This window comes from Rhinolophus hipposideros, assembly GCF_964194185.1.
Source record: "Rhinolophus hipposideros genome assembly, chromosome: 2".
NCBI lineage: Eukaryota > Metazoa > Chordata > Mammalia > Chiroptera > Rhinolophidae > Rhinolophus > Rhinolophus hipposideros.
The window spans coordinates 57,216,763-57,243,292 of record NC_138048.1 but is presented as its reverse complement, the minus strand read 5'-3'; the positions used below and the strand labels follow the sequence as shown (position 1 = coordinate 57,243,292).

At 40.2% G+C, this 26,530-nt stretch overlaps 1 protein-coding gene across 2 annotated transcripts in view; it reads right to left on the bottom strand.

Moving 5' to 3' along the window:
• P3H2 (prolyl 3-hydroxylase 2) overlaps positions 1–24,690 on the bottom strand; it is a 145,443-nt gene extending 120,753 nt beyond the window's left edge. Inside the window, exon 1 of one of the 2 annotated variants that reach the window (XM_081068535.1) lies at positions 23,891–24,690. In XM_081068535.1, the coding sequence (XP_080924661.1) occupies positions 23,891–24,373 (483 nt within the window). In that variant the 5' untranslated portion in view covers positions 24,374–24,690. The remainder of the gene's footprint in view (positions 1–23,890) is intronic. The other variant, XM_081068536.1, reaches the window with a different exon arrangement.
• Positions 24,691–26,530: the final 1,840 nt, after the last annotated feature.

The window sequence follows — 26,530 nt, the reverse complement described above, 5'->3', positions numbered from 1 at the left end:
AAAAATTAACACAACATGTGAAACAAGCTCAGAAAAAGGGTAAACAGAAATTGTTTCTTCTTCTCTCAGTAACACTATGGACTTGTGAGAACATCAAAGACTGAGTGGAAAGATCCCTGTACTTAGATATTTTCTTACTTTTTAAAAAAATAAGCAACTAAGAAAAAAATTAAAATCAGAAAACTTTATTAACAAAATTCATTTTTATTAAAATGAAAAAATTTAGATAGCATGTTTACATGCATCGCTGTCATGAACACAGTCCCTGCACTATTTAGGGATGTTCAGGAATGAGCCTCCTTCCAGGCAGTGTTTGGTCCTCACCTATACCCACCTTCAACTCCCTTCCTAAGTTCTCAGGGTGTATGACAGACAGAGGGAACACGAACCAAAAGTCTTCCCCAAGGTCCCTCCAGCTCCACAATGACTTCACATGCTCTAGCCCTTTATCTCCCTGCCACCACCATGCATAGAAAATGACCAAAGAAGGTTCCAACTGAATGAATCAGATGTTGAAATTAATTAAAAATTCCAAAGTAGTCTGAAACAACAGCAACAGATTATTAGGAACTGCTTAATCTCTTCCTCCTTGTGATCTTCTGCTCCTGCCCCCAAATCAGAGGCAGGACTGGGTGGATGGTCTGTGCTGACCCGAGAGGGTGGTCACAAAGGCTGACCTTATGTCCCATGCTCTTTCTCCCCTTCTTCTATGTTGTCAGGGAAGGGATGTAGTATTTATAGGAATAAGCTATGGAGGCCTTTGAGACATGTGAGGGAAAGCATTTGAGAAACTGGCAGACAAGTGCTGGATGTCCTGCTGGGGCTTTCCAGCCCCATGGAATCATAATCATCTGGGCAGGACAAGATGGGTGTCCAATCTGTGAGGTCTGTGAGAGAAGACTTGGATACCACGTAGCTACCACCCGAGTGCAACTGGAGTTTTCGATTCCATATTTAGCTCTAGTATTGCCTGCTACCTCATCCCATTTCAGTCACCGAGTGAAGAAATGATGAATGGGGCCTTTGTGGGGAAAGCTTGCTGGGCCTGGCAAAGTCTCAGTGGTTGGTGAGGTAAAAGACTTGTGGTCTGGTGTCTGTGCCATAAATGTAAAGAAGATGACGTCAATGAATCATCTGTGTAGGTAGAGTTATCTAAAGCTTGTGGGTAAGTCTTCAGAACTGCTCCCTCCTTCGTGCTCCAGCGGCATCTTTTCATTTCTCATTTTGTGTGAGATCAAAGATGATTTTTTACCTGAGTAAATATCACTATGACTTGAAATAATTGAAAATTTCTTTGGAAGATAGCATTTCTTTCTTGTTTTTTTTTTTTTCCTTCTGAAATCTATCAGATAAAAGGTACTAAAAATGCATGTTGAATAAAGTAGACTGAAAAAAAAATAATCAATCTGGTAAATAGACGAGCATTTTATAGATATAATTTTTACAGTTTTTACTAAGCAGATTATAATCTCAAAAAAATATTTACCATCTATTGCCTTGGGATATGGACTATACACCCAGTAGAATTGCTCAGTGAGCACTTAACCACCTCCAAATCTTTATATGGATTACCCCTCTTGTCTGGGGACATCTCACTCATTTGAAAGGCGTTAACTTCAATGTTAACTTCCCAGAGAAGCTTTCCTGGCTCACCTAAAGTTATCTACTTTCTGAACAGTTACTCTCATAGTTCTTCTCACATCCTAGTTTTTATACTGAAATATGTGTCTGCCTGCCCCCTCCCAAAACTATGAACCTCTAACATAGGGATTCTGTCATGTTTAGTATATGATGCTTACTCTATAAATAAATTAAATATTAAAGTTTTTATGGTGCAAATGAAGAGAAATAGCAGTCATAAATAAATGAAAAGCAGGTAATCAAAAAATTATGTGTGTCGGCTTTAGTATTAATTCTCATTTGAGGAGACAAATTTGTCTTCTAGGTAATGTTTGCCAAGAGACAGCATTAAACGCATACATGCTAAATACCCTCTTGTCTGATGTAAAGCGTTCAGACTGACGGAAGGGGTTCTAAAAGTTCCTTTGCCATGTGGAGACACAAAGTAAACATATCTGTTACCTTAACAGTAATGTCATTTAATGAATACATATTCCCAATGTCATGCTTCTCCCAAATTCACAGTTATTGAGATAACAGAATAGGCCTTCCTAGGCTCTTTCCCAGTCTACTACTGGTAAGAAAAGAAAAGAAGTATTATTACAACAGAGGTGCAGCACCAGTGACAGTTTAGGTTAGGAAAAGATGCACCTCAAGGTCAGTAAAAGTCATTTAGCACTGCTCTATATACCTGTGCAAGAGCTTTTGTTAAAAATACCAATCTATTAAAGTTTGAAAGGAAATGTGACAGAAGCCAGACCCCTAACAAATAGACTACTTGGATCATTGTGAAAAGAATGACATCAAATGACGTTTGTAAAGAATACACAGACTGGCAGAGGATAACAGCATTCTGACAGAATGAGAGCCAGGAAAAAAAACAAAAGTTAGAAACTCAGTGCCTGTTTCTTATGTTTTAACATTCTCTGGGAAGTGGGGAAGGTAGGCTACAAAGAAGCTGTGATGTTGAAAACGCTATGGAAAAGGGAAGAGAGAATCGAACCTGAGCTTTATGTTAGGAACAACCTGGATCCCAAGTGTCATTAAGGATGTGCAGCCAGGTTTTGGACTAAAAATATTTTCCAGTAGGACTTAGCCACACTGTATGTCTACCCAGCAGGAATGTTTCTGCTGAAATAGTATACAAGGGCCAGGGGGATATTCAGAGCAAGGTGCTATTAAAATAACCCCATCATGTGTCACCAACTGTCGATCTTTAACTAACAAAACCTTCTGAGGAGACAGTCGGCTTAGCAAAATAGCTGGTGCTGAAGGCAAGACATAAAATCTAGAAAATATTTCCATTAAGAGCTTCATCTCACTTCCATGGCTATTTTTAAAAATAAGAGGAAGGGCAAAAGATCGATGGCATTTTTCCAGAGGCAGAAGGCTGTTCTAGTTTTCTAACATTAGAGCACTTAAACTTGACTTATCAAGAGGATTATTCTTTCTGGAAGCCCGGATGTGAACTCTTTTCAGTCTTTCTGGTATTTGTCCTTTTTTGAAAGCTAATTTCTTTCAAGCAATATTTTTTTTCTGGTTTATTTAAGGTAATTAAGCACAAATACTTAGACTTTTAAAAAGGGCACACGACCAGAAGTGCTACAGGAAAATCACATCTTTCCTCTCTACTTCCTTTCTGGTATTTCTTGTTTCTGTGCATGGAATCACACTCCACAGTCACCCAACCTCCAAATCTCTAGATCAGTTCTGATCCTCTCTTTTACCTTTACCTTCCTGTCCATAAAAATATACAAATGCCTATTTAATTTCACCTTCTTAGTGTCTCACACATGTGCCTCTCTTCTCTTTTCCCAACACACCCCCTAAATTTCATCCCTTATTAAAATTTATCTTACTAATATAGGAGATAAATTCATGCAGAGAATGAAGGATTACAGATTTCGGGACCATGAATGATTCTGAACGTGAACTCTGAGAAAAAAAATATTGAGCACCAATAGCAGAAAGTTGCTAAACAGCACTAACCCCAAACCCTAAAACACTACTAAATAAATAGTAGACCTCAAAGGCATGGCTGTATGACATTCATTTGCAGTGTTTAGAGAACAGGGGTTGAGCACTGCAAAGCCTGACAAGATAGAAAGTTAAAGAAAAGAGTGACAGTAATTTTATTGTAGTGCAAATGCCCATAAGCCTCTGTACAAGTGAACAGTTAGAGACTGCCCACGGGGTTTGTTCAGACAGAAAGATAAAAAAAATATATATATATAGGCGGAAAGGGCTCATGGGAAGTTCTAAACTACTAGATGGCTAGTAAGAGCAAAGCCAGGTAAAGAAATTGGAGATGATTAAAGGAAAACTATCAAAGCAATGTCCTCATGGTTGTTGAATTCACAGAGGTTGGTAGTAGGACAAAAAGCAAAGACCGTGATGAAACCACAAACCGGAAGCTGAAGTCATCAAGGGAGATCAGTAGATGGCACTGGTGAGAACAGGACAGGGTGTGAGAAAATAAGTGACTGTAAGACAAGGAGCATTTGTCTGCTATGTTTTGTTTTGGTTTAATATCACTGTCACCAGGATTAGCAGTAGATACCTTGGCAATGCTTGAAAAGCTGGTGGCTTGTTAAAAAGTTTTGCAAAACTCATCACATTAATCTTCAATGAAAATTCCATGAAAATGGAAGATAAAATGCTATTAAGTTTATATTGTTCACTGAAAGATTCCACTGACATTATTTAACTTTCCTTTTACATGATGAAACATTCACATCCTTTCTTCATTATCACCTCTGCTTCCAAGAAGAAAAATGGTACTATGTACCATAAGCCAAAGTAATTTAGATTAATTTTGAGAATTCCACAAACGTTGGTACAGAGCAATGGCTAACCATCTTACAAAACCAGAACTAAGAATGAGCTGATCTGGAAAATTAATCTTTGTTCTGCAGTTTGTACTGTGGAACTACATACTCTGCAAAAAATGTTAATCAGCAATCTAATACTGATGCTATTCCTACCACCCAGGAAAGCAAAATCTTGGACCACATCCTGATGTCCATATCCACATCCGGTTTGAGTCACATGCAGGAAATCTCAAGCATTGAGTCTCCTATTTAGCTTTCTTCAGCCCTGCAACTAGCCGTGGGATTCTTGCAAAAAACATTACTTTGGGAAGTTATTTTCCATTTATCTTGCATATCTGATGTCCTTCAGTTCTCTGACCCTGGTTGCTGGTGGCAACAAGAACCATTCTAGACAGATGTGTCCTAATTTATGAAACAGTAGACCAAATTTAGCAGCCAAGTAAAACAGCCTACTGATTCACATTTTCCCTATAATTTCCATGGAACCCTGGCACAGTTCCATAAGAACTGGGGACAATGGTGGCCTTGGGAAGGCTGACTCAGGGTCAATAGCCCTGATGTAACAGTTTAGTTGTGCCTGAGTACAATATACTAACAATAGTAGGGTACTGGGTTTCTTTGACATTCTGCCCAACCTCAAATTGGAATTGTGAAAGTTGGGATAATAAGAAGCCACATGTATACAGTACAGTACTTTGTAATTTGCAAAGGGCTTACACAATTTATATATATATAAAATCCCCCAGATAATCCTGTAAAGTAAGGCAACCAAACAGAAGGATGCCATTTTTCTTCAACATAAGGACAAGTAAAATGACTTGTCCAAAGTCATGCAGCTACAAAGGGAATGACGAGCATAATTACTTAGATTTCCTGACTGATCATCCATGATTGTTTAATTACATCAAGTCAATTCTGCCACAGCCAGCCAAACACAATCAATATCACAAGTTTGAAAACTTACTAAGACAATAGAATCAGAATTTCCCAAAGTGTGATCCATTAGTTTTAACAGAAAAGTTAACATGTGCTTCATGCTTAGGACTTGTGAAGCATATCTAAGCACTTTATATGAATTAACTCATTTAATCCTTATAATACTTCTAAAAGTTGCTAATTTTTCAGACAGGAGAACTGAGACTTATTATTCTTCTCATTTTCCAGATGACAAAATTGATTCTTAGAGACATTAAATAACTTGCCCCAAGTTACAAAGCTATACACAGGAGCCTGAAGCTGAACTATATCTCAAAGCCAAACTTTCTCAAAGTCTATAAAACATGAAGAATTACCCCCTCAAAATGATACAGTGTTTAACATTTTGCTTATGATTCTCCAATGTGAAAGAATAACATATCCCATTTCCTTTATGTGAAATGGACAATTGGGAGTACTCCTCGTACATTACCCAGAGGGCAATTACTAGAGAAACAAAGAGATGATATGGATTCTACTTCAGATATGGAAAAAGCTTTTGGATGATCCCGCATTCATCTGTGCCATGGTATTCTCACACCCAGCCTTTCCTCGGCTGTCATAGATTAGTGAGTACAGACACCCAATGGGGCCAAAAGCTCCCATATATGAAAGACAGGGGAAAATGACTGAATTATAATCTCTGGCTTAAACATATTACATATTAGAAATGATAAAGGCACAGAACAGTGGCATCATGAGGACCTTGAAATGGAAACTTATTAGAGTTTATAGCTTTGTGGCTACAAAGAATTCTTCAAATCTGAACAGACAGCAGCCGTGACATGTTGGCCAGAACACTGACCTTGGAGCCAGAAAACTCCACTGAGTCACAGCTCTGCCATTCTCTCAGGGTCTGAATGGACAAACCATCAAACTTTAGATTTCTCACAGGACTCTCATGAGAAAGTGAAGATGTGTGTGTGTGAATGTACTTCACACGTTTCCAAGCATGATGCAAATATGAGAGATGATTGATTACCTTCATTCCCACTCTAATTCTCACAGTAACTCTAAAGCAAAGAGAACCAGTTCAGGAAGCTGAGTGCTGGAACATATTTTGCATGTCCTCCTGCCTCTGTCATTGATATGCTGCATGACTTGAACAAAGGAAATGTTCTGATTTTTCCAACACTGATTCTTTCCATACATTTAAAAGTCAGAAATAACGATGTTGGCTTCTCATGTACAGTTCAATAAAGAAATCAATAAGAGACTGACTCATAAAACAAACAAGCTAGTAATTAAAAAAAAAAATACCCCTAAGAAGGCACAGCACTGATATAACTTCAGTCCTATGATCATGCCTGTTGTAACTTGAAAATTAACAAGAACCGCCCCCCCCCTTACTATACTAGGGGGACAACTCAAACCTTCCTCACACACTCACATTCTTTCATTTCTTTCTATTTCATGTATTCTATCTAGAAAGTCTTCATCGAAGGCCCACTTTTTATTGCTGCTAGATTTCCCACAAATTGCCAGATAACCTTTGGAAGCTGATATTACCATAGGAATTTAAAACAAGAAGTTGCAAATATTCTAACCATTGGCTTTATCAAACAATTCCTGTTCCAACTGTTGTTTTAAGCAACAGCTTCCACTCCTCACGCCCTACCCCCCAGGGATAAAGGCATGCATGGGTCTGGAACTTATTAAGGGAAGCCAGAGATCTTAAAAATGTCAAGGACAGAAGGAAACCACTACATGTGCTCTCTTATGTCTGCACTACCCATGTTTGACTTATGTAAGCTCAAAAGCATTTGGAAAAGTACTCTCAGGTCATATTATTGAACTTTATGGCCGGTATGGATATTGTCATCATTCAAGTAAAATGAGCAATTTAATGTGGTAAAAAATATTATTAATAGAGTAATAGTAATTTTATAGGTACAAAAATTGTATAAACTATTCATGTTCTTATATGAGTAAGAAATTATTTTGCTTTTACATTTGTATGAAACTTGAACATTTTCAAAATACTTTCTTCAACCCTTACAGTAAACCCGTTCTACAGATAGAGTAAATTTCACTCGTAGTCCCATTTTACAGAAAGGGGAACTAAACTTCAAATAAGTTAAAGACTTTTTTAGAGATCTTTGGAATCAGTCTATTGTTTTATAATCAGACTGTATACCACTTATATTTTAAGTAACACTAGGGTACAGTTAATCTCAAACTACAAAATTAAAAATTAAGATGAGGTCTGAAAAGAACAATTGTCACCATTCTTCTTAGTTCATAAAAGCAAGATGTGAGATGGATTAATAAATGATTGACAGCCTATTAGAAAAATAATAACAATGGTAACAGAACATCAGTAACAATTACTGTTTACTGAGTGCTTATCGGATGAGCCAGGTGCTTTTCTCATAAAATACTCATAACACCCTTGTGACTTAACCCAGTTTCACAGAGACTTTGATTTGCTGAGGTGATAAAAAGCCATTCATTTACTTTCTAGATCAGTGTTTCTTAAAATATGTCAATTGTTCATGGCTTATGATATGGAATGCCAACCATTTCAGATTTGTAAGTGATATGGTTCGGGTATATTACACTAATTTGAAATGTAGATTTAATTATGATTTTCAGAGACATCCCATTACGCTCTTAATAATCAGAACATTCTTGCGGTCATAGAAGCTCTCTGCCAGACAGCACTGGGTGTTCCCTGTGTACTACTATTCAGCTATCAAGGGGCACTGAATCTTGTTCACTTTCTATCATTCACCTGATGTTGTGTACCATTATTAAATTTGTGATTTTAAAAAGAGTCTCAAAATGAATAACACATACGATAATTGAAAAAAAAAGAAGAATGAGCTTCTGGCAAAATTCTATTTTCAAATGACTCTACAATCAGATGTCACGTAATATAACACTATACATACAATGGGGAAGGACAATTACTATCACATATTTAGTTAGAATGATATTTTGTTTTATAGTTGGATAAACCCTTAGAGAAGAACCATATCTGCACAATTGGTACACATGCCAGAGAGGAGGAAAGAATTACGTCTTGTGTATTTATCACTAAAAGCCCACGTATCTTGGAAAAGACTTTGGTATTCTGGCTTCATTCATAACATTGTGTGAATCAGAACATACGAGTAGGTGTGTTGGGACAAGATGTGTTAAAATCAAAATGGTTAACAGAGCACTGATTTTTTATTTTGTGAAGCAAAAAACAGTGCATTTCAAATAAGAGGTCTCAACAGAATGCCAATACCTAAAATGCTTTATTCATAGCGAACAGCCAGTGTTAACTTACATCCTGATCTTGATTTAGCATTACAGGAAATAGTGAAAATTTCGAATAAAATTGATCTTAACCACTAGCTTACATCATTTCAGAGGGGAGTCTGCAGAACTGTGTGGCAACTGTAACACTTTCTCTTGTAACAGTGAAGTTAGAGAAGAGAGATGCCGGTTTTGAATTAAGTGACCAAATCAACACATTCAGGACACTGATATCGGTGATTGCTTCTGTGATTGCAAAGGCCTTGCCCGTTTGGCTTTCCTTTCCAATATATATGGTAATTTATATTGCCTAAGCCTATCACTTTAATGCCTAAATAGCAAACATTTTAATGTTATGGGTAAGCTACTAGGATTTAAGACTAAATTGAGGAGCAAACAATTCCATGGCTAAGTTTCACAGTTTAGTAACATTTAATATGTTTGTTTATTAAAGGAAATATTATGCCAAACATTAAAATATATTAAAGCTAGTATAGACTTTCAAGGTTGTATGTTCCAATTACCTCATTTTACAAATGGAGACACAGGGGCCATGATAATAAGGCCAGAGTTAGTGGTATAGTTATAAATAAAGACAGTTTCCTAATTCTTTACTCACATACTGTTTCCTGTTCATAATCTTACATTCTTTTATAAAATTGGCACCCCCATAAAAGAGCTGTCTTTAAAAATTATGATCAAGTGCACAGACTGGCATTTCTTAATGCCTAATTATAAGGAATATCATAGGGACAAAGTCATGTCCTAGAAGTGACGATTCAAATTCAACGAACATACTGAGTTCTTACCAAGTGCAAAGACTTAAATAGTGAAGTCAGCCATGTGTGAATGTTTAGGTCAAAGATTGATACAGAGCGACCCGGAACATAGGAGGTATTAATGATGGGAATGCCATATTTATTCTGGGACAATGGGAAAGAGAAAAGAGACCTTGGAAGCAGTTTTTTTCTTATTCTAAATGCTTCCTAAATTGGTTTCCCGTATATAACATAGTAGGTAAAACTACATTAACTATCCTACTGGGAAAATGGACCAGGATGACCAATTATTCATTTACTTGGGAAGAGGTAAGTCACAGTGTTCCCGAGAGGTCTTCTCTATGGACCTATAAACAAGTGAAAGGGCAGACTGGTGGCAGCTCAGCCCAAGTGCTGGGATATTTACACCTCTAAAGCAGGAGTGGGAAAGAATACTCTTAGCAACTTGACATAAACCATAGCATAGTCCAATTGATCTACTGAGGTTTAATGTAGTGGTGGTGAAAGCTGACTAAAGATTTTTATTAGCGATCAGAAAGGTTTTCTGCAGCATTTTACCATAAAGCACTGGTAACAAAGTTAATCCAGAGTTCTGAGATCAAGTCCACTCAACTTGTATTCATCAGCATCATTATAATTTAAAGAATCTGCATGAAGATTTCTGGTTCTGAACAAGATGGAGTACACTTATTTCTCCCCTACCTCCCCTTAAGTACACTTAAAAATGCTAGACGAACTATAACAGAGAGACGCTGAAAGGCGGCAAGAAGAAGGCAGACTGGCCTAGGGACCTGGCACTTGAATGTAATGGTGAATGAGTTTGCTTTTTGTCTCCTATACATATCCCAGATTGGACTCTGGAGAAGCCTGCAACCTGGAAATGCCAAACGGAGCAGACAAAAAATAAAGGCGACCCCCCTGCCCCGGCAAACAAACAAACAAACAAACAAACAAATATGCTTTCTCTAGTTAAGGGAAAGGGAAAATTAGGCATAGCAGAATAGACATAATTGTGGTAACACCTGCCCTACTCCAGCCAAACGTAAGGGAATAAACACACGAGCCCCCCACCGACCCCCAACTTTGGTCAGCTGGTAGGATAGGATAGCAGGCACTCCTTAGGAATATTTAATATTCTTTAAACATTTTAAATATGAGGTCCTGGGCAAACTCACTACGTGCAAATGATCAGAATTAACACTGGCAGAAGGTTTGAGACCTGAATGAACTACAAGTAGAATATGGTCAGATTCTCAAATTGGCCTCTGGATAGCATATAATTGAAGCAAATTAGAACAGCCCTGCAAGGGCTCTGTAAATGAAATTGGATTTCCTGAGTATATGGTAATATATTTGCTAAGAGAAGTGTACCCACTTCCATTTCCTAAGCATGGATGTTCTGATCAGCTATCATACATTTAACTTAAAACTCCCATTGGTACTCTGTAACCACAACTAAATTCTTCTCAGATGTTATCTCAGAGACACTTGAGCCAGAAATCAGAAAACTGATGCAGATCATTCATGTGGATGTTGTTACTGCTAAATATTCCGTGAATATGTTCCTGTGCGTGTTTTAAGGCCTTGGTACTTTTCTTTGTCTCTTTCTTTTTTTTTTTTATATAGTATATAAGTTATTTTATAAAGAGTGTTCTGGTAACTCTGATCTAAGATTACAATAACCAGAATTAAGAAGCAGGCTAGAGAGAAGAGCTGTAGGGTTTTCCCAATGAAAAAGTCTTTAACGATCCACCATCTGTGAATATAAGACAAATTTTCATTTCGTACGATCCTGGAAAATATGTTAAATCTTATCTATTTCAACATCACTTTAGTGCTTGAACTTTAAATGCAAACTTCCCGTGAAAGCATTTGTTCGATTCATGCTCAAACACCTTTTTGGGGGGGTTCCTTATTATATCTGAACAGATGCCAGTGTTAGGAAAGTCTTTTGTGTTTGAGCCAAGATCTTGTTCTCTGTAACTTCTGTTATTTGGTCCTAGCTCTTCCATTCTTCGGTGCCATAAAGATCAAGAATAACTGTCTCCGAAGATGACTTCTTTTAAAAGCTTTTCTTTTTAGGCTACTAACCCTTATTTCCACTGTTTCTCGTATAACACAGTTATGAGTCTTTTATCTTTTTGTCCTTCCTGAACATTCCCCAGTTTATCTTGTACCTCTTCAAGTACCACCAAATTAGATACTGGGGTGATCTTCTTGCAAGTTTATTTTAAAGTGGCTGGCTGTCCAAAGACGAGTACTAGCATCAGACACACTGGAAGTCCTTCCTTTCCTGTGACCTTTTAAACTCCTTTTATCTCCATTCTGCTTTGTCTTTCACTACAGTATGACCTCATCATTTTTCTCTTCCATAAGTAGACTGTTGGCTCTCTGTACCAGTCCACTAAAGTATTTTAGAATTTCTGGCTGGCAGAGATAAAAGGGCTCTTATAAACCATCTGGTCCAATGTCTCCCTTGTCCAAATGGAGTCCTCAAGGCCTAAAAAGAAATGTTAGTGACAGAACTAGGGCCAGAGCCTAAACTGCTTGATTCCTACACTCATAACCCTCTACGTTTTTATTTCATCTCCTCTCCCATTACCTGACTGCTATACAGGAAGCAGTCTCATTTTTGGTGTCTGTGATGAAGAGATGTTTGTTGATTTCCAAACCTAGGCCATCTCCCATGTGTACTCAAGATCAGGGTGGGGAAAAAGCTTAAAGGGGTTTAAAATTCCCAAGATGTGTTGGTCTGTGGGAAGAGATTTTATCTGTTAATATGAAACAGAGAAGGTTTGGAATGCGTTTGAACAGAGTCCCATTTTTTGGAAAATACAAAGGAGAGGCCACAATCTCATGGAAATTGTGAAATCAGAGGGTTGGAGAATGTAGTGGAGAAGAGAGCAAAAGGACTTTTCTCAACACAGCAAAAAAACAGTCCCAAGTTTTCATTAAGAGGAGGATTTCTGCTTTAGCTTGATGGTGAAAGGAGGCTTGCAAGTCTGCGCTCCGAGGTATAGAGAGTTAAACTTCAAGATAGTAGCTCAAACTGAGCAAGTCAGGTTCTTTTTTGTGTGTCCCACGTTTTCTGACCTTCTATACATGTGATTATCTTCTCAGTGTATTATGATATAGTTGCCTCTTCTTTTGCTTTTCATCTTCCCTCACAAGCTTGTTCTCTGCCTCGAAACCATGAGGTAAGGAACGAGTACTTCTGTGTCCTACTGACCTAGGTAAGCACCCAGTCTTTTATTTTATTAAATTCTCACAAGAACCCTGTGAAGCAGGTGTGACCATCATCCCTATTTTCCAGATAAGAAATCCACGTTCATAGAGGTAAGCTTTCTGTGTCATACAACTAATAAAAGGATAGCCTTCTGTGAGGACAGTGCTTTTTGATGTCGAAACCGAACTTACGAGAAGTAACTGAGAACTCAGGTTTTCTGATCAGAAAAATCTGAATTCAGATTCTGGTTCTGTTACTTACTAGCTGTATGAGCTCAGACATATTATTTAACCTTTTAAGTCAGTGTCCTATTGTAAAATGAAGATTAACTAAGATTTGTACCTTGCGGTTGTTTTGAGACTTGGATAAGAAAACTTACATAAAGCTTTTAGCACAATACCTGAAAGACAGTAATGGTCAATAAATAGTATCTATTATCACTAATAATTATAAAAAATATATTGCCTCAAAGCTAACTCCTAATGTTTGGTTTCAGTGATTTCTTTTTTTAAAATCTTTCCAAGGATGTACCATTTTGTCATTTCAGGTTTCTTTACAATCTCTTTTGCAAACAAATTCTATTAAGAAGATAATATAAAGTTTAAATAACCATTGTCCTATATAGGTGTTTATTTTAGTGTGATTCTTCATGAACATGTACAAGAGTTTTTTTATTAGTTTAATGACTTTCTTGATGTGCTTTTAACTTTGGGGTTTAAAATAATTCAATAGTTATTTTGATAAGAGAGTAAGTAACTTGGCAAACTGTAAAAGGGAAGGTTGAGCTACACCCAGGATTTGTTAAAAAAAAAAATCTGAAATGGCAAAATGGCATTTCTCTTAACAAACTTAAAAAGTCACTAAAACTACAATTTACTTGGACTTAGCTTTGAGGTAGTATATTTTGTAACTAATTAAAGTAAAATTCCCTAAAATATATCATTTCATATATTATCATATATCAATTTTTCAAGTCTCAAAATAGTATATATTCTTTTAAATGATATGATCAATCCAATTTATCCTTAGAACATACTATACTCTGGATTGAACTAATTCTCTAAATATTCTATTGTCACTGTTTCCAATGATCTTTTTTTTCTATTTTAGCCCTTTTTTTCTGTTTCATTTTTTTCTTTCTAAAAGTTAAAAATCGCCAGCTTTTTCTAAATGGCACTTCTAATATACCATAAATCTTTAAAGTCATGTCCTTTCCATATCTAATTCCAATACTTTTAAACAAAACATTCTTGAACTGCCACCACATAATCTGTTATGGTCTTAATGTTGGTGTCCCCTCAAAATTCATGTTGAAACCTACCCCCCAAAACTGATGGTTTTAGAAGGTGGTGCCTTTGGGAGGTGATTAAATCATGAAGGGAGAACCTTCATGAATGGAATTAGTACCCTTATAAAAGAGGCCCCAGAAAGCTTCCTGATCCATTCAGCCATGTGAGGTTACAGTGAAAAGATGGTTATCTAGGAAGCAGGGTTCTCACCAGACACAGAATCTGCCGGCGGTATGGCCTTCTCTTCCCACCCTCCAGAACTGTGAGAAATAAATGTTTATTGCTTATAAGCTACCCAGCCTACGGTATTCTGTTATAGCAGCCCCAATGCACTGAGACACCCGCTGACTCTCTCTCTACATCTCTATGTCATTTCTTCTTTCCATGACCCCCTCTTATTTCCCCCGCTTTCTAGCCTTCTGTAAGTTGGCCTTTTGGGTTTTAGTCAAGCTGCTTTCCATGAATATACTGTGGGTGCCAAAAAATGTATACAAGTGGACACTTTGGTCAGCATTGCTCAAGCAGTAATTCTCCGTAATCAGAAGAGTCTGGATGCTGATGGTAACCACTTTGAGCGCCTCTTGTAATTGCAGAAGTCAAACGTGACTTGTATTCATCTTTTGTTATTGGTATATATTGATTATTACAATTAATAGTTTTATTCTTTTCTTAAAATGTATACAGATTTTATTGGCACCCTCTGCATGTGATACACAGCTAACCTCAAAAAAACTAAGAGTTGGAGTGGAACACTTTTAAATGTTGGGTTTGCATACTTTCCAAGTTGAAAGAGAAATATTTTAATTCTGGAGTTTGGAGTTCACAACTGAAAGATGTTAGTCTGTATTGCTAAAGCAACCTTCCCTATCATTTTCAGACCATAAGTAGAGAGAAGCCAGATCCTCTGGTCTTTTGTGCAAACTGAATTAGTGCAGCCACATGGGAGGGACAGCGATGGAATATGAGTCCAGTGATTTTCATCTTAGAGAAAGAGACTCTACTTCAGGGATGCCGTAGATACCTGATCACTGAGCTGTACACCTGAATCTAAACCTGAATAATAATGAATGTCAACTATAATTTAATACATAAATATATAATACATAATATAAATATATACACACAATAATAAACAATACATATATATATATATACACACACACACACACACACACACATACAGATAGTCCCAAGAAGTGAAGTACAGCATTAGGAATAGAGACAGTGGAAATGTAACGGCTGTGTGCGATGTCAGAGAGGTAGTAGTTTGGGGCAGGGGGGTTATCACTTTGTGAGGGATGTAAATGATAAATGTCTAATTATTACAGTGTTTTGTACACCTGAAACTAATAAACTTAAAAAATATCATAACTCCCACACTCCCACAGTATTCATCATCCGGCTTAAACCATTATCAACATTTTGCCACTTCTGTTTCTCTTATCCTCATTTTTTTTTTTAACAGGAGTTTTACAAAAAGAGAGAGAGAGAGAGAGAGAGAGAGAGAGAGAGAGAGAGAGACAGACAGACAGACAGACAGAGAGAGATGCCAAACTTTATCATAAATATCATGATTCATCAGTGGGCACACTGTCATCTAGCATATATTGTTAAAACCTTCATTTGCACTTGTCTAACCTTAATGCCCAGTAACCTTACACATGGCTAAATGTTTAAATCAGTGGTTCTCATCATGGGGTGAGTTTGACCCCCAGGAGACATTTTGCAATGCATGGAGACATTTTTTGTTGTCACAGCTTGGAGCATGGTGGAATGTTGCTACCTAATAGGCAAAGGCCAAGGACTCCACTAACCATCTGAACATGTACAGGACAGCTCACCACAACAAAGAATTATTCATCCCAAATAAGCCAAGGTTGAGAGGCTCTGGCTTGAATGCCTACTGACCTGAAACCTGCAGACTGCACTGTGTAATTGAGCCCTTGGTAATCCTATAGAAACAATGACTGACTGTGAAAGTCTCTGTCCCTGGTGGCATGAGCTAGAATCAAATGCTGATTGTTGATCTTGGAGTCCATCTGAAAAATATTATTAAGAAATCACTCTTGCTTCAGTAGGGAAATAATTAGCATGGTCTTCTGGATCAGTCTTTGATGGTATCATTTGAGATCATTTTCAAAACAGCCAAATTTGGTTTTAAGGTAATTCACTGTGTCTGGAGTCCTAATTATGTGTTGATTTCTTCATGCAATCCTATTGATCTTGGCAGAGTGAAAGCTAAAAATTTAACATTCAGGGAAGAATAAATCGAAATTGGCTCAATTAACTTTCCTATGATTCAGGGTTTGTTAACAGTTTCCCTGTTTTGTTTTGGATTTATTTATTTTATTATATCTTTTGCTTTATTTGCCATTCCTTTCCAGAGTTCCAGGATAATTACTCTGCAATCTTCAGCAGTGTCCCATTACTTGCATAAAAACTGAATCCATTTTTTGCGGATAATTAATTCCAGCAGGATTGTTCTGATAGCCCTGAACTTCTGGAAAGTCTGACATTTTGGATCTCCCTCTTTCTGGCTCTTGTTCCTTTATTTCCCCTCCAGAGAAGATTCTTTGCCTCATTCATTTTCATTACGTTTATTGAGGAACAGCGTTGACCAGGTTCCCATTTCTGAGTTTTTTTCCAGTTGTGGGCACAATAGTACTGCAAGGAATAACACTGCGTAAGGAGATGGGAGCTTTGATTTTCAGGGTCTATTCCATTTAGCAAATAATGCAATTGGCATACTATGTGTTTTATTTTAATATTGTTGAGTTTGTATTTTCAAAGTGAGTCTGACAAGTAGTGGTCACCAGCAGTGTTGCAAAAGTAGGACTCAGGGTTCCTGAATTCTAATACCTTCTTTCCCTGAAAATAAGACCTAGCCGGACCATCAGCTCTAATGCATCTTTTGGAGCAAAAATTAATATAAGACCAGGTATTACATTATATTATATTATATTATATTATATTATATTATATTATAATGTTATGTTATATAAACCTGGTCTTATAGTAAAATAAGACTGGGTCTTATATTAAGTTTTGCTCCAAAAGACGCATTAGAGCTGATGGTCCGTCTAGGCCTTATTTTCAGGGAAATACAGTATTGGCTCTTCCATTAAATTGCTGAATAAGGACAACTTGATTGTCTTCCGGGCTTTATTTTCCCATCTGTAAAATGGGATGGTTAGAACACTAATATTCTATGAATGTGGCAGGGAGCAGTTGTAGAAAAACGGGGAACAGAGAAGAGAAGGGAACATCTTCCCCAACATATGCACAAGTCTTACACAAGGTATATGGGGGAAAGGGACATAAAAGGAGTTTCAAAGAAGTAGATGCCTATGTCTGTGTATCAAATTAAATAACAAGTTCTCTGGCCTTCATTGTATTAGACCCAGAAATCTGACATTGCCGCTACCACTACCTAAATTTCTCTTCCCTCTACTGATCCCCTCAACTCTTTACTTTTCAGATGTAATTTCACTGCATAGATCACCAACAGGATAAGGAATGGGGGAGGAGAAGGAGAAAATGGAAAATGAGTATAGAAAATTAAGTAAAGCAGAAAGGAGTGTAGTCAAGTGAAATCAGCTTCTTCCAACAATAGTCTGGAGCCCTCAGCAGTTCTAAAATCTGAAACTCACACATGCAGCACTAAAGCATACCACTCAGAAGGCTGACCCCAAATCATTTTTTTAAAAAATGTGTCTGACCATTTGGCAAATGAGGGCCAGGTCTCATGGAAATTACATAGCTAGGAAGTCAGACAGCAGGAAAAGAGGAATGAATTAAAGGAAAGAAAAAGAATTACAGGAGAAAAGCTAAATGGAAAAAAAGACAGGAGAAATTATTTTTCCTAATGAGAAATGCAAAATTTTCCACCAGACAACTGTGACTCTTGGCTGAGTGGCCTATGTATCATGTGAATGAAAATGCAGGGTAGGAGGGGCAGTCCAGGAAGCTGTCTTGTGTTGGCCCTGTCTCTGAAAGAAGTAAGTCCATTTCAGTTCTCAGATGCACCAGTGCTTCACCTCAGGAGTTATCCATGTCCATTACACAGAGTCTGGAAAGAGCCCTGGACTGTATGTTAGAATACCTACATTCTGGACCCAGCTCTACTTGCTAATCCACCTGGATTGTCATGGAACCTCAGAGGCCAGCATTAACAGCCATTAAGAGACAAGGATAGACTTCTTCATGATCTCTGAGAGTCCTTCAAGCAACAGCATTTTTATAGTTGCCATAATTACCACTCCCCACCCTTGCTAGACCACATTTCTTGAGCAAAATACTGTCTTTATCCCTCCTTCTCTTACCCCTACCTCACTGCCCCAAAGCAATTATTGTACCTGAAGCGAGAGAATTGAACAAGATGCTTTCTTGGAGTCCCTTCCAGCTCTAAGACCTGTGATTCTAAGAAATCCCCAGTTTATTCAATTCCTTAGCAATACAAAAGAACTATTATTATACTAAATCTGATGAGTTTTCATTTTAGGTGAACTCACCCACCTTTCAGAATTTCTCAAGCCCCACTCATGAAACAAACTGACATTTTATCAAACATTCCCAAAAGAATTCCACAGGCCTATCCCTTTGGAGTTGTCAGTGAGCAAATGATATTAGTGACAGAATACATTTGATGCTCAAAGATGGGATCTGTGAAGAAAGACACGTAATTTATTACTTTCCTTTATTAAAACCGGTAAAGGAATCCATGATTCACCAGACAGAGATAGGAGAAAACTTGTAAGCAGTTGCTACTCTCATTTAATTGAATTTTAAGCCTCTGTGGCACTTGCTACTTGTAACTGCAATGGATGACTGATAAAGCTGACCGGGCCTTCCAATGGTCAAACCCTCATGAGGAAACAATTGAGATTCTAACTCCCTAGCACACAGGAACGAAGAGTTGGCTATGTAACAAAGAATCTCCCAGGTTTCTCCTTCCAAAGGAGTGGGACAGGAAGACGGTGATTCAGGGATTTTGATGATACAGGCACAAAACAGGCTCAATCAGGGGCGGGGAGCCTCATCCCCTGAAGAAATAACCATGGAGACAATTTCAGAAAAAACTATTTCAAGAAGACATAAAATCAACCTCTTATTTGAAATAATTGGGGGGTACAAAATGTACATAGTCTACATCTAGGTAAAAAGATTTAACTACAAAATTTGGGAAAGGTTTTCATTCTAAACTAACGATGCATGTCATGAAGTTGTGGCCTAGGGTTTTAATGATTTGTTGTTAGGGCATTCATCTAGAAAAGAAATAAATTTATAAAGCAGAATAAGAGTGAAAAATTTCCTTCAGCTCACTTTTTTTTCTTTTCTAGAAACCACTATAAAATAAATTAGGGTCAAGAAAAAGAGTTTGGCGAGATGACCCTGGGAGGGAGATAGAATTGCCTAACTTAATTGTGTTTCCTAATTGTGTTTCCTTTAACCCCGAAAAGAAAAACAAAGGTCAAATGGCACAAAACACCAACTCAGAAACAAAACATGCAGGGGCAGGCTTGTTTTAAGTAAAAAATATATATATATAAACAGCACTAGTTTGTTTTTGTTTTACTTAAATGGTTGGGCACAGTGGGAGAAAAACAGACACTATTAAACTAATCCTGATTATAAAGCACACAGATAAAAAGTCTCTCTCTTCATTTGTTTAAATTCAACAAATGTACATAAAGCAGGAACAATGCATCAAGGATTCTCTGAAGCATACTTTTAAGTAATAAGAATTAAATTAGGCTAAAAGATGGAGGGGTGGGGGGGAAGTAGGTTTGCAGCACTAGCCAGAACCTGCAAGTAGAAAAGAGTGAGAAGTCAACCAATCTACAGTCCTTCTGTAACTTTCCCCCACAACAGACCAGCCAAGAAACCAAACAACTAGCATGAGACAACCTCCTGCCACAACACAGAAATCTTTCCCAACAGTATTTCATGCACAAGGAACCAAGCTATTATTCATTCAACAAACATATACTGCGCATTTTCTGTTACTGCCCCCTGTTTTAGGTATATGGAGGGAATATAAACACTGAGGACCCAATTCAGACTTACTGAACCTAAATCTCTCATTCTAAAACATTTTTAATGCTCATATTAATAATAATCATCCATCTAATAATCATCCAGATCTGGAGACTCCTACTTTAGGAGATGTAAAAATGACTAACAGAGTTCTTGATCTCAAGGAGCTCACATATGTAATAAGCAAATATACAAATTTCTTCAAAACAAGGTTAAAAATGAAACATGATATTAGAGGAACAAATTCCTTGCTGCGGACATTCAGATGAGGGAGAAATGGACTGTTGGGAGTTACACAGGAAGTGAAAGAGGGCCTTACAGAAATAGGTATATTTGTATTAGTATAGTTACCATTTCAACATGTAAAGAAGGAAAAAAATCTATTATAACTAATAATAATAATAAGCATGTCTCCAGTGTTTATTGAGAAATTGGCCCTGTCCTGGGTTCTTTACATAAATCTTCTCTGAAACCTAACCTAAATCAATCAGGTAAGTAGCATCATTTCCCCATTTTGCAGATGGGGCAACTAAAGCTCAGAAAGTTTATGTAATTTGTTCACAGTCACACAGCTAGAGATTGAGGAGCTAAAGTTTCACACCAAATCTTTCCCATTCCAGAGCCCACATGCCTCTCAAAGAAGAATAAACAAAGCCCAGATGTGCAAAAGTGTCAGATACACAAGACCAAGTGTCCATTGTTCCCTTTGGCTGGCAGGGTGACAGAGTGAGGGGAGACAGGGCAGGTAAGGTTTAAGGGGAGTCAGGCTGTGGGTGCTGAATTAAACTATGTGGGCTTTATATAATAGTAAGGGGAAACCACTTAAGGTTTCCCAGCAGAGAACACCATGATAAAAGCTTCATCTTAGTTTTTAGGCTATGAATCATGAGTTGTATCTTACAATCTGAAACAATAAAAATCAAAACTTTGAAGAGTCTTACTCTGCCTTTAAACAAAACAGTGTGGCTACAAGCCAGGTGGAACTGTTGCCTCATAGCTGTCCAGACAGATTCCTGACATGCCAGGTCTTAAGGAAGAGCCTACAGAGCAGGCCTTAAGATAACTGCAGTGTGTGTCTGTTATCCCATAGGACAAGGATCTGCTCATCCCTGGAGCTGTCCAAATCTGGCGGAAGGGTAGCCCTGGGGACAACAACATTCCCTGGGACCTGAAGTGACGGCATGGGACAGTGGGCATAACACAGGCCTGGGCATCAGTTATTGGCAGAGGTCAGACTCCCAATTCCCAGTCCTATGCTCATTTCATCAAATCAAATCATGTGACACAGAGTGAGCCACTTTCCCTCTCTGAATCTTCATTTCCTTGTCTGTGAAATGAGAAATTGATCTGGACACAGTTCACGTTTCACAATTTTCAATTCTTCCCATCCAACACACCAGCATAAAGGATGCACTTCCATCAGTGGCTCACTATCCAGGATTTGGGGGGACGGGGTGGGTGTGGGAGTAGCATGTCCCATGAGCTTACACAGTCTGTAAACCCCCTAGCTGAGAATAACTACTTCCTTATCTCTAGGAAGCCCGGTAGTTCTGACTGTACTGTAGGATTTACAGTTCTCAAATCTTGGCTGCAAAGTCTTCATTGATTCAGTCGGGTCCAAGATTATCCTTTTCAAGTGCAAACTGTATCACTAATGCCAAAAGTAATTCAATAACATGAGGGATCATGATTATATCAAGGCACACAGAGGGAACTCCTCATTCTATCATCAGGGAACACTTTAGGATCCACGCCTCCCAGAGTCCAAGGATACGCTGTCATTATTTGAGAGTTTTGCTTTACTCTCAGAAGATTGGGGGGGGGGGGAATTCCCTGGCAGCCAAATAAAGGCTAAAATTATGGAGTTCCTGGGGGAGGAAAGGGAGGAACCGTGATACACCTTATTTGATGTTCACAAAGATATTCCTGCAAACTCCAACCATCCAAAGTAAATTTCCAAAGCGGTAAAAATATCCCATAAGAGATTATCAATCATGGGGATCCAAGAAATTTTGCCTACGGAAGTGAAGGTGCAAGACTTGTTCTGCTCTCTGAACACTGCTGGTAATGCTTTTTTTTCATGACTTCACATATTTTTAAAAGAACTTTTAAAAACTCTATTGGTTCATCAGACCACACCTAGTAGTTCACCCACAGAGATGTCCATAAATGACTAACTTCTGTCATGAATTCACTGCAAATACTTGAGGCATGTTAAACCTACAGCTTGCTTCACCTTCTTTGACCTCCAACCAGGGGACAGGAGTAGGAGAATGATCGATACATGTTAACATTCACAGTGAAGCAAGGTTAATTACAGAACCAAAGAAACCCACATTTTGAGAGTTATTTATTTTTATAGGACTAAACATGAATATGCATTCCTTTTCCAGACCTGAGAAAAGAAAATCTGCCTGAGATGTGTGACAGAACTATCAGCAGGACAGCCAACCTCACATCGGAGACGCCTGGGAAGAGTATACTACAGGGACCACCCACATTCCACTCTGGAACTAGCTTAGTACATCTTCAGCTGTCAGGTACTCAAGGTCCCCTTTCTTCCTACCATTAACTGATTTCTGTAAGACTACCAAAAACTGTCCACTCATTCAAAAGAAATCAGATTTATACTTAATACATGTCTTAGCAAATCTATCAGCAGGCACAAGCAAGTAAAGACAAATTCTGGAAAGGATTCAAGCTTTCTCCTTGTTTCTTGCCCAAGATAGTAGGTTAGTGAATTCTAGCATCTTAGCCAGACACTGGGGTTAAAAGTCAGTCTCAGTTATGATGTCCTGAACTCCTCTGATAACAGCAAATCTCCAAAGAGACCTATCACCTGTGAGGGCAGAGACCTTGAGGGATGAGCTGCAAAAGACATTTGGATATCTGCACATGGTGTGTATTTTCACCACCCCAGAAATGCAGCCTGGCCCATTGGCTAGCACGACCAACGACCCCCACAGCTGCCACTTCTCCAACAGCTGTAGAAGAGACATTGATATACTGACATAAAAAGGTAGAAGGGAAGACAAGAGTAAGCTCAGAGAAACGTAGGTGAGTGACAGTGGAGGAGGGGTAAGGGACACAGGCTGAATTTTTTCTGCTGAAAGCCTTCAGATAGAACTTCAAAATTGTGGATGTGGGGGAAATGTCAATATATACTGTATACCTTCTGACACTAATTTCAGGCAAGCTGACCACACAAAAATAAAACCAGAAGGAGAGAACTGGTCATCTGATGTCCAATAACCCAGTCCAACGCTTACCTCCAGCAATTGGAAGCCTTAGTGAGATTGCCTCACACCGATTCACTTCTTCCACGCATTCCTTCCCTTTAACCTTTGATCGTATTTATTTTTATTATTATTATTCTTTTTGTAGATGCAGGGGGAAGAGAAAGAAATGTGTTTCAGAACAAATCTACTTTAAGCTCTGTGTTGAGAATGCTTTCTTTTAAACTTCAGAGTAAAAGGTGCAGACTAGTGCATAGGAGGGATGGGGCGGGGGAGACAGCAGAGAAATGGGGGTGAGACTAGACCAAGAAATGAAGCGGGGGGGGGGGGGGGGGGGGGGGAGGGGACCTTATGCTAGACCCAGCTCTGCCAAAGTCTCAGAAAGTAGTCGTGCTGTGTGGGGTACTGGAAACATGGTCTTATCCGTACAGTCCTTTTTGAAGGAGAGGTTGATGCCGAAAGAGCTAAAGACTTGCTCAGGTTCAGCTAGTATTGGTTGCTGACCTCTCTGGCCACCAGATATCTAGATGCACAAACCCGAGACAGAGAAGTCGAAGGAGACCCAATCAGGCAAGGAGACAAGAGCAGTGGGGAGGGCTCCAGAGAGAGCAGCGGGGGCCGCACGGCAGTGTTAAGGTGTGCGCTCTGGTACCTTGATGTAGGCTCGCTGCAGGTAGTTGTAGGGCACTCGGCGCTGGAAGTCGCTGCGCACATCCTCGCTGACGCGGTGGCGGGACGCGGGTCCCCCGAGGCGCTGGGTCTCGCAGCTGCGGTCACAGCGCGCCCGCTCCAGCACGGCGCGGAAGAAGGGCAGCTCGGCGCCGGGGCCGACACCGGGGGGCGCGAGCGGGCGGCGCGCGGCGCAGTGGCGGGCGCAGCGCGCGCGGATCTCCCGCAGGCGCCGGTGGCTGCGGAGCGACGCTTCCAAGTCGCGCACGGCCAGCTCGTAGTCCTCGCTGTAGTAGGCGGCCACGCCGCTGGCGTAGAGCAGATCGAAGGGCTGCAGCGGCCCCGGCTCGGGCTCCAGCTCCGAGCGCGGGCTGCCCGGGGGGCCCCCCCACAGCGGCGGCGGTAGCAGCAGCAGCGGCAGCAGCAGCAGCGGCAGCGGCACAGGCACCCAAACGCGCTCCCGCATCCTCCGCCGCAGCGAGGCGCGGGACCGCCACGCTCCCACACCGCTCCCGGCCCCCGGCGTCCGGCCCCTTCTCGCACCTCCGCGGGCGCGCGCGCCGATCCCGCCCCGATCTGGCTGCCCTGCGAGCGCCAGGTGACGGCCGACGCTCGGAGGACTGAGGCGAAGGCCGGGTCGGCCGACTGCTCTTAAAGGGACGCCCACAGCTCACACGCTCCTCCCGCCGCCCGAGCCTCCGCGAGCCGCTGGCCGGCGCTCAGCGCGCGCCCTGCCGGCTCCCCGCCGCAGCCGCCGGGAAGCCAAGGGCTGTGCACCCCAGTGCCAGCCGGGGAGCGAGCGCCGCTGGAGGCCAGCCCGGGGGAGGGGGGGCAGCTCCGCAGGAGAGGTCCCTCCTGGAAAATGGATATGATTACTCCCTTCTCGGAGAGGAAGGAAATCCGGCTTCATGACGTTGGGACTCGAATAATGTTCTGAAATGTGTACATGACCTCACGGTTTGCAAAGGAGGCACTCACTGAAACGCCATCCCAGGCCGTGAGAAAAGCACTAGAGGGCCAGTAGGCCCCGTGGCAGAGGCTTAAGGGGGAAAGTGATTAGTCCAAGTTTATAGACCTGTGAAAAGGCAAAGGAAGGTCTCAGCCCTGGCCTTGGCAATCCCAGCTTACTGCTCCTTCCTCTAGGGAGGGTCCCTCCCTTGCCTTCCAAGGTCCTTCTCTTACCTTATTCCACCTTTCGTGGGTGTGTGTCCGCATTGGAGCAGCGGGTAGGGGCAAAGGAGGAGCAACAAATAGCCTGCCTGTGTCAGTGCTGATTGCCAGCCTTATTACAGGACCGAGAGAACTGCTGGAAGGAGTAGCTGATCCTAAATTCTGCCTCTGTCAGTTTACCCACCGTGTGACTGTGCAACAGAGCTTCAGTTCCCGCATCTCCTACAACAGACAAATGTCCCAACACGTCAAATAGTTTTCAGATATAAATTCTTGTAAGAGTTGAACAAAGAGGCAATTTAATAAATCCAGTACCCCCAGGACTTAAGCAATGGCCATCAATCTAGGAATGGGAAAGCTGACAGAAATGGCTGCCAGACTCCAAAGGACTAGCTGGAGCCTTTCTTGTTCCCCTGCTTCTCTTCTCTCATAAATACCTTCTGAGCCAAGGTGTCCCCCTCTTTCTTGTTGCTTGGCGCTCAGAAAGATTCCTGAGAGCTTACGTGCTGGACCCTTGACACCAGCCTGCCTCCTGAAGGCATTCCTGTGGTCTCCTAGTGTCTGCAGCAATGTTACCAAAGAGTCCCTGGCTACAGGGATGGTGAGTGAGAGGGAAGGGCAGTAGGAAAGAACAACATGTATCATGTATTTGATATGAATTTCCCAAAGAAGGCTTTTGTGTGGAATCACCACTGTGCCCAGGAGTTGCCAGAGTTTCATGCTCATTCCTTCATTCATTTTGTTGAGTTTGACCACTTTGACCGTGAGCATCCATGGATCTGTAACACCAAGGCACACCAAAGAATCACACTATTGTTATTTTTCTCCATCAAACCTCATTCGTTTGGCTCATCCCACTGATGGAAAAATTCCAGTTTGGAACTGGGTGTGTCCTAAATACTTTGGATGTTCAGTTTTCCAGAATTTTCACTTGGGTAATCTGTCCAGACTTTTCGTGTAGAGATTGTCACTCTTTTCAGATAAAGACTTTGGAGTCAAGAGTTATCAATCCACTTGTGAAGCACACTAGTACTGCTAGTGTACTTCTGTGGGTGTACTGCTGTGGGTGGGTGCTTTGTCATAGATTATCTTTACTTTCTGTGACATTTCCACATCATTTAATAGATGTCAATTAAACACATATCTTTGGATGCCTACTTTCAAAGTAAGTATTCTGGGGGAAAGGGGAGATGAATAAACCAGGGTCCTTATTCCTAGGAGCTCACAGTGTTGTATAGGAGAAAAACAGGATTTGGACCGTGATACAAGGTGTCCTGCGTTCTTATGTGTGGAGCGGGACCAGAGACCCCCTCCTGTCACCCTACAGGACACATGGCGCAGCGAGCAGGGTATGGTGCCCTGAGAAGCCCTGGCTGTGCCCAGAGAGCACACATTGTGAGGCTAATGCACAGCCCTGGAGAATGACTGTGGACTATGGGGAAGGGGTTCCATC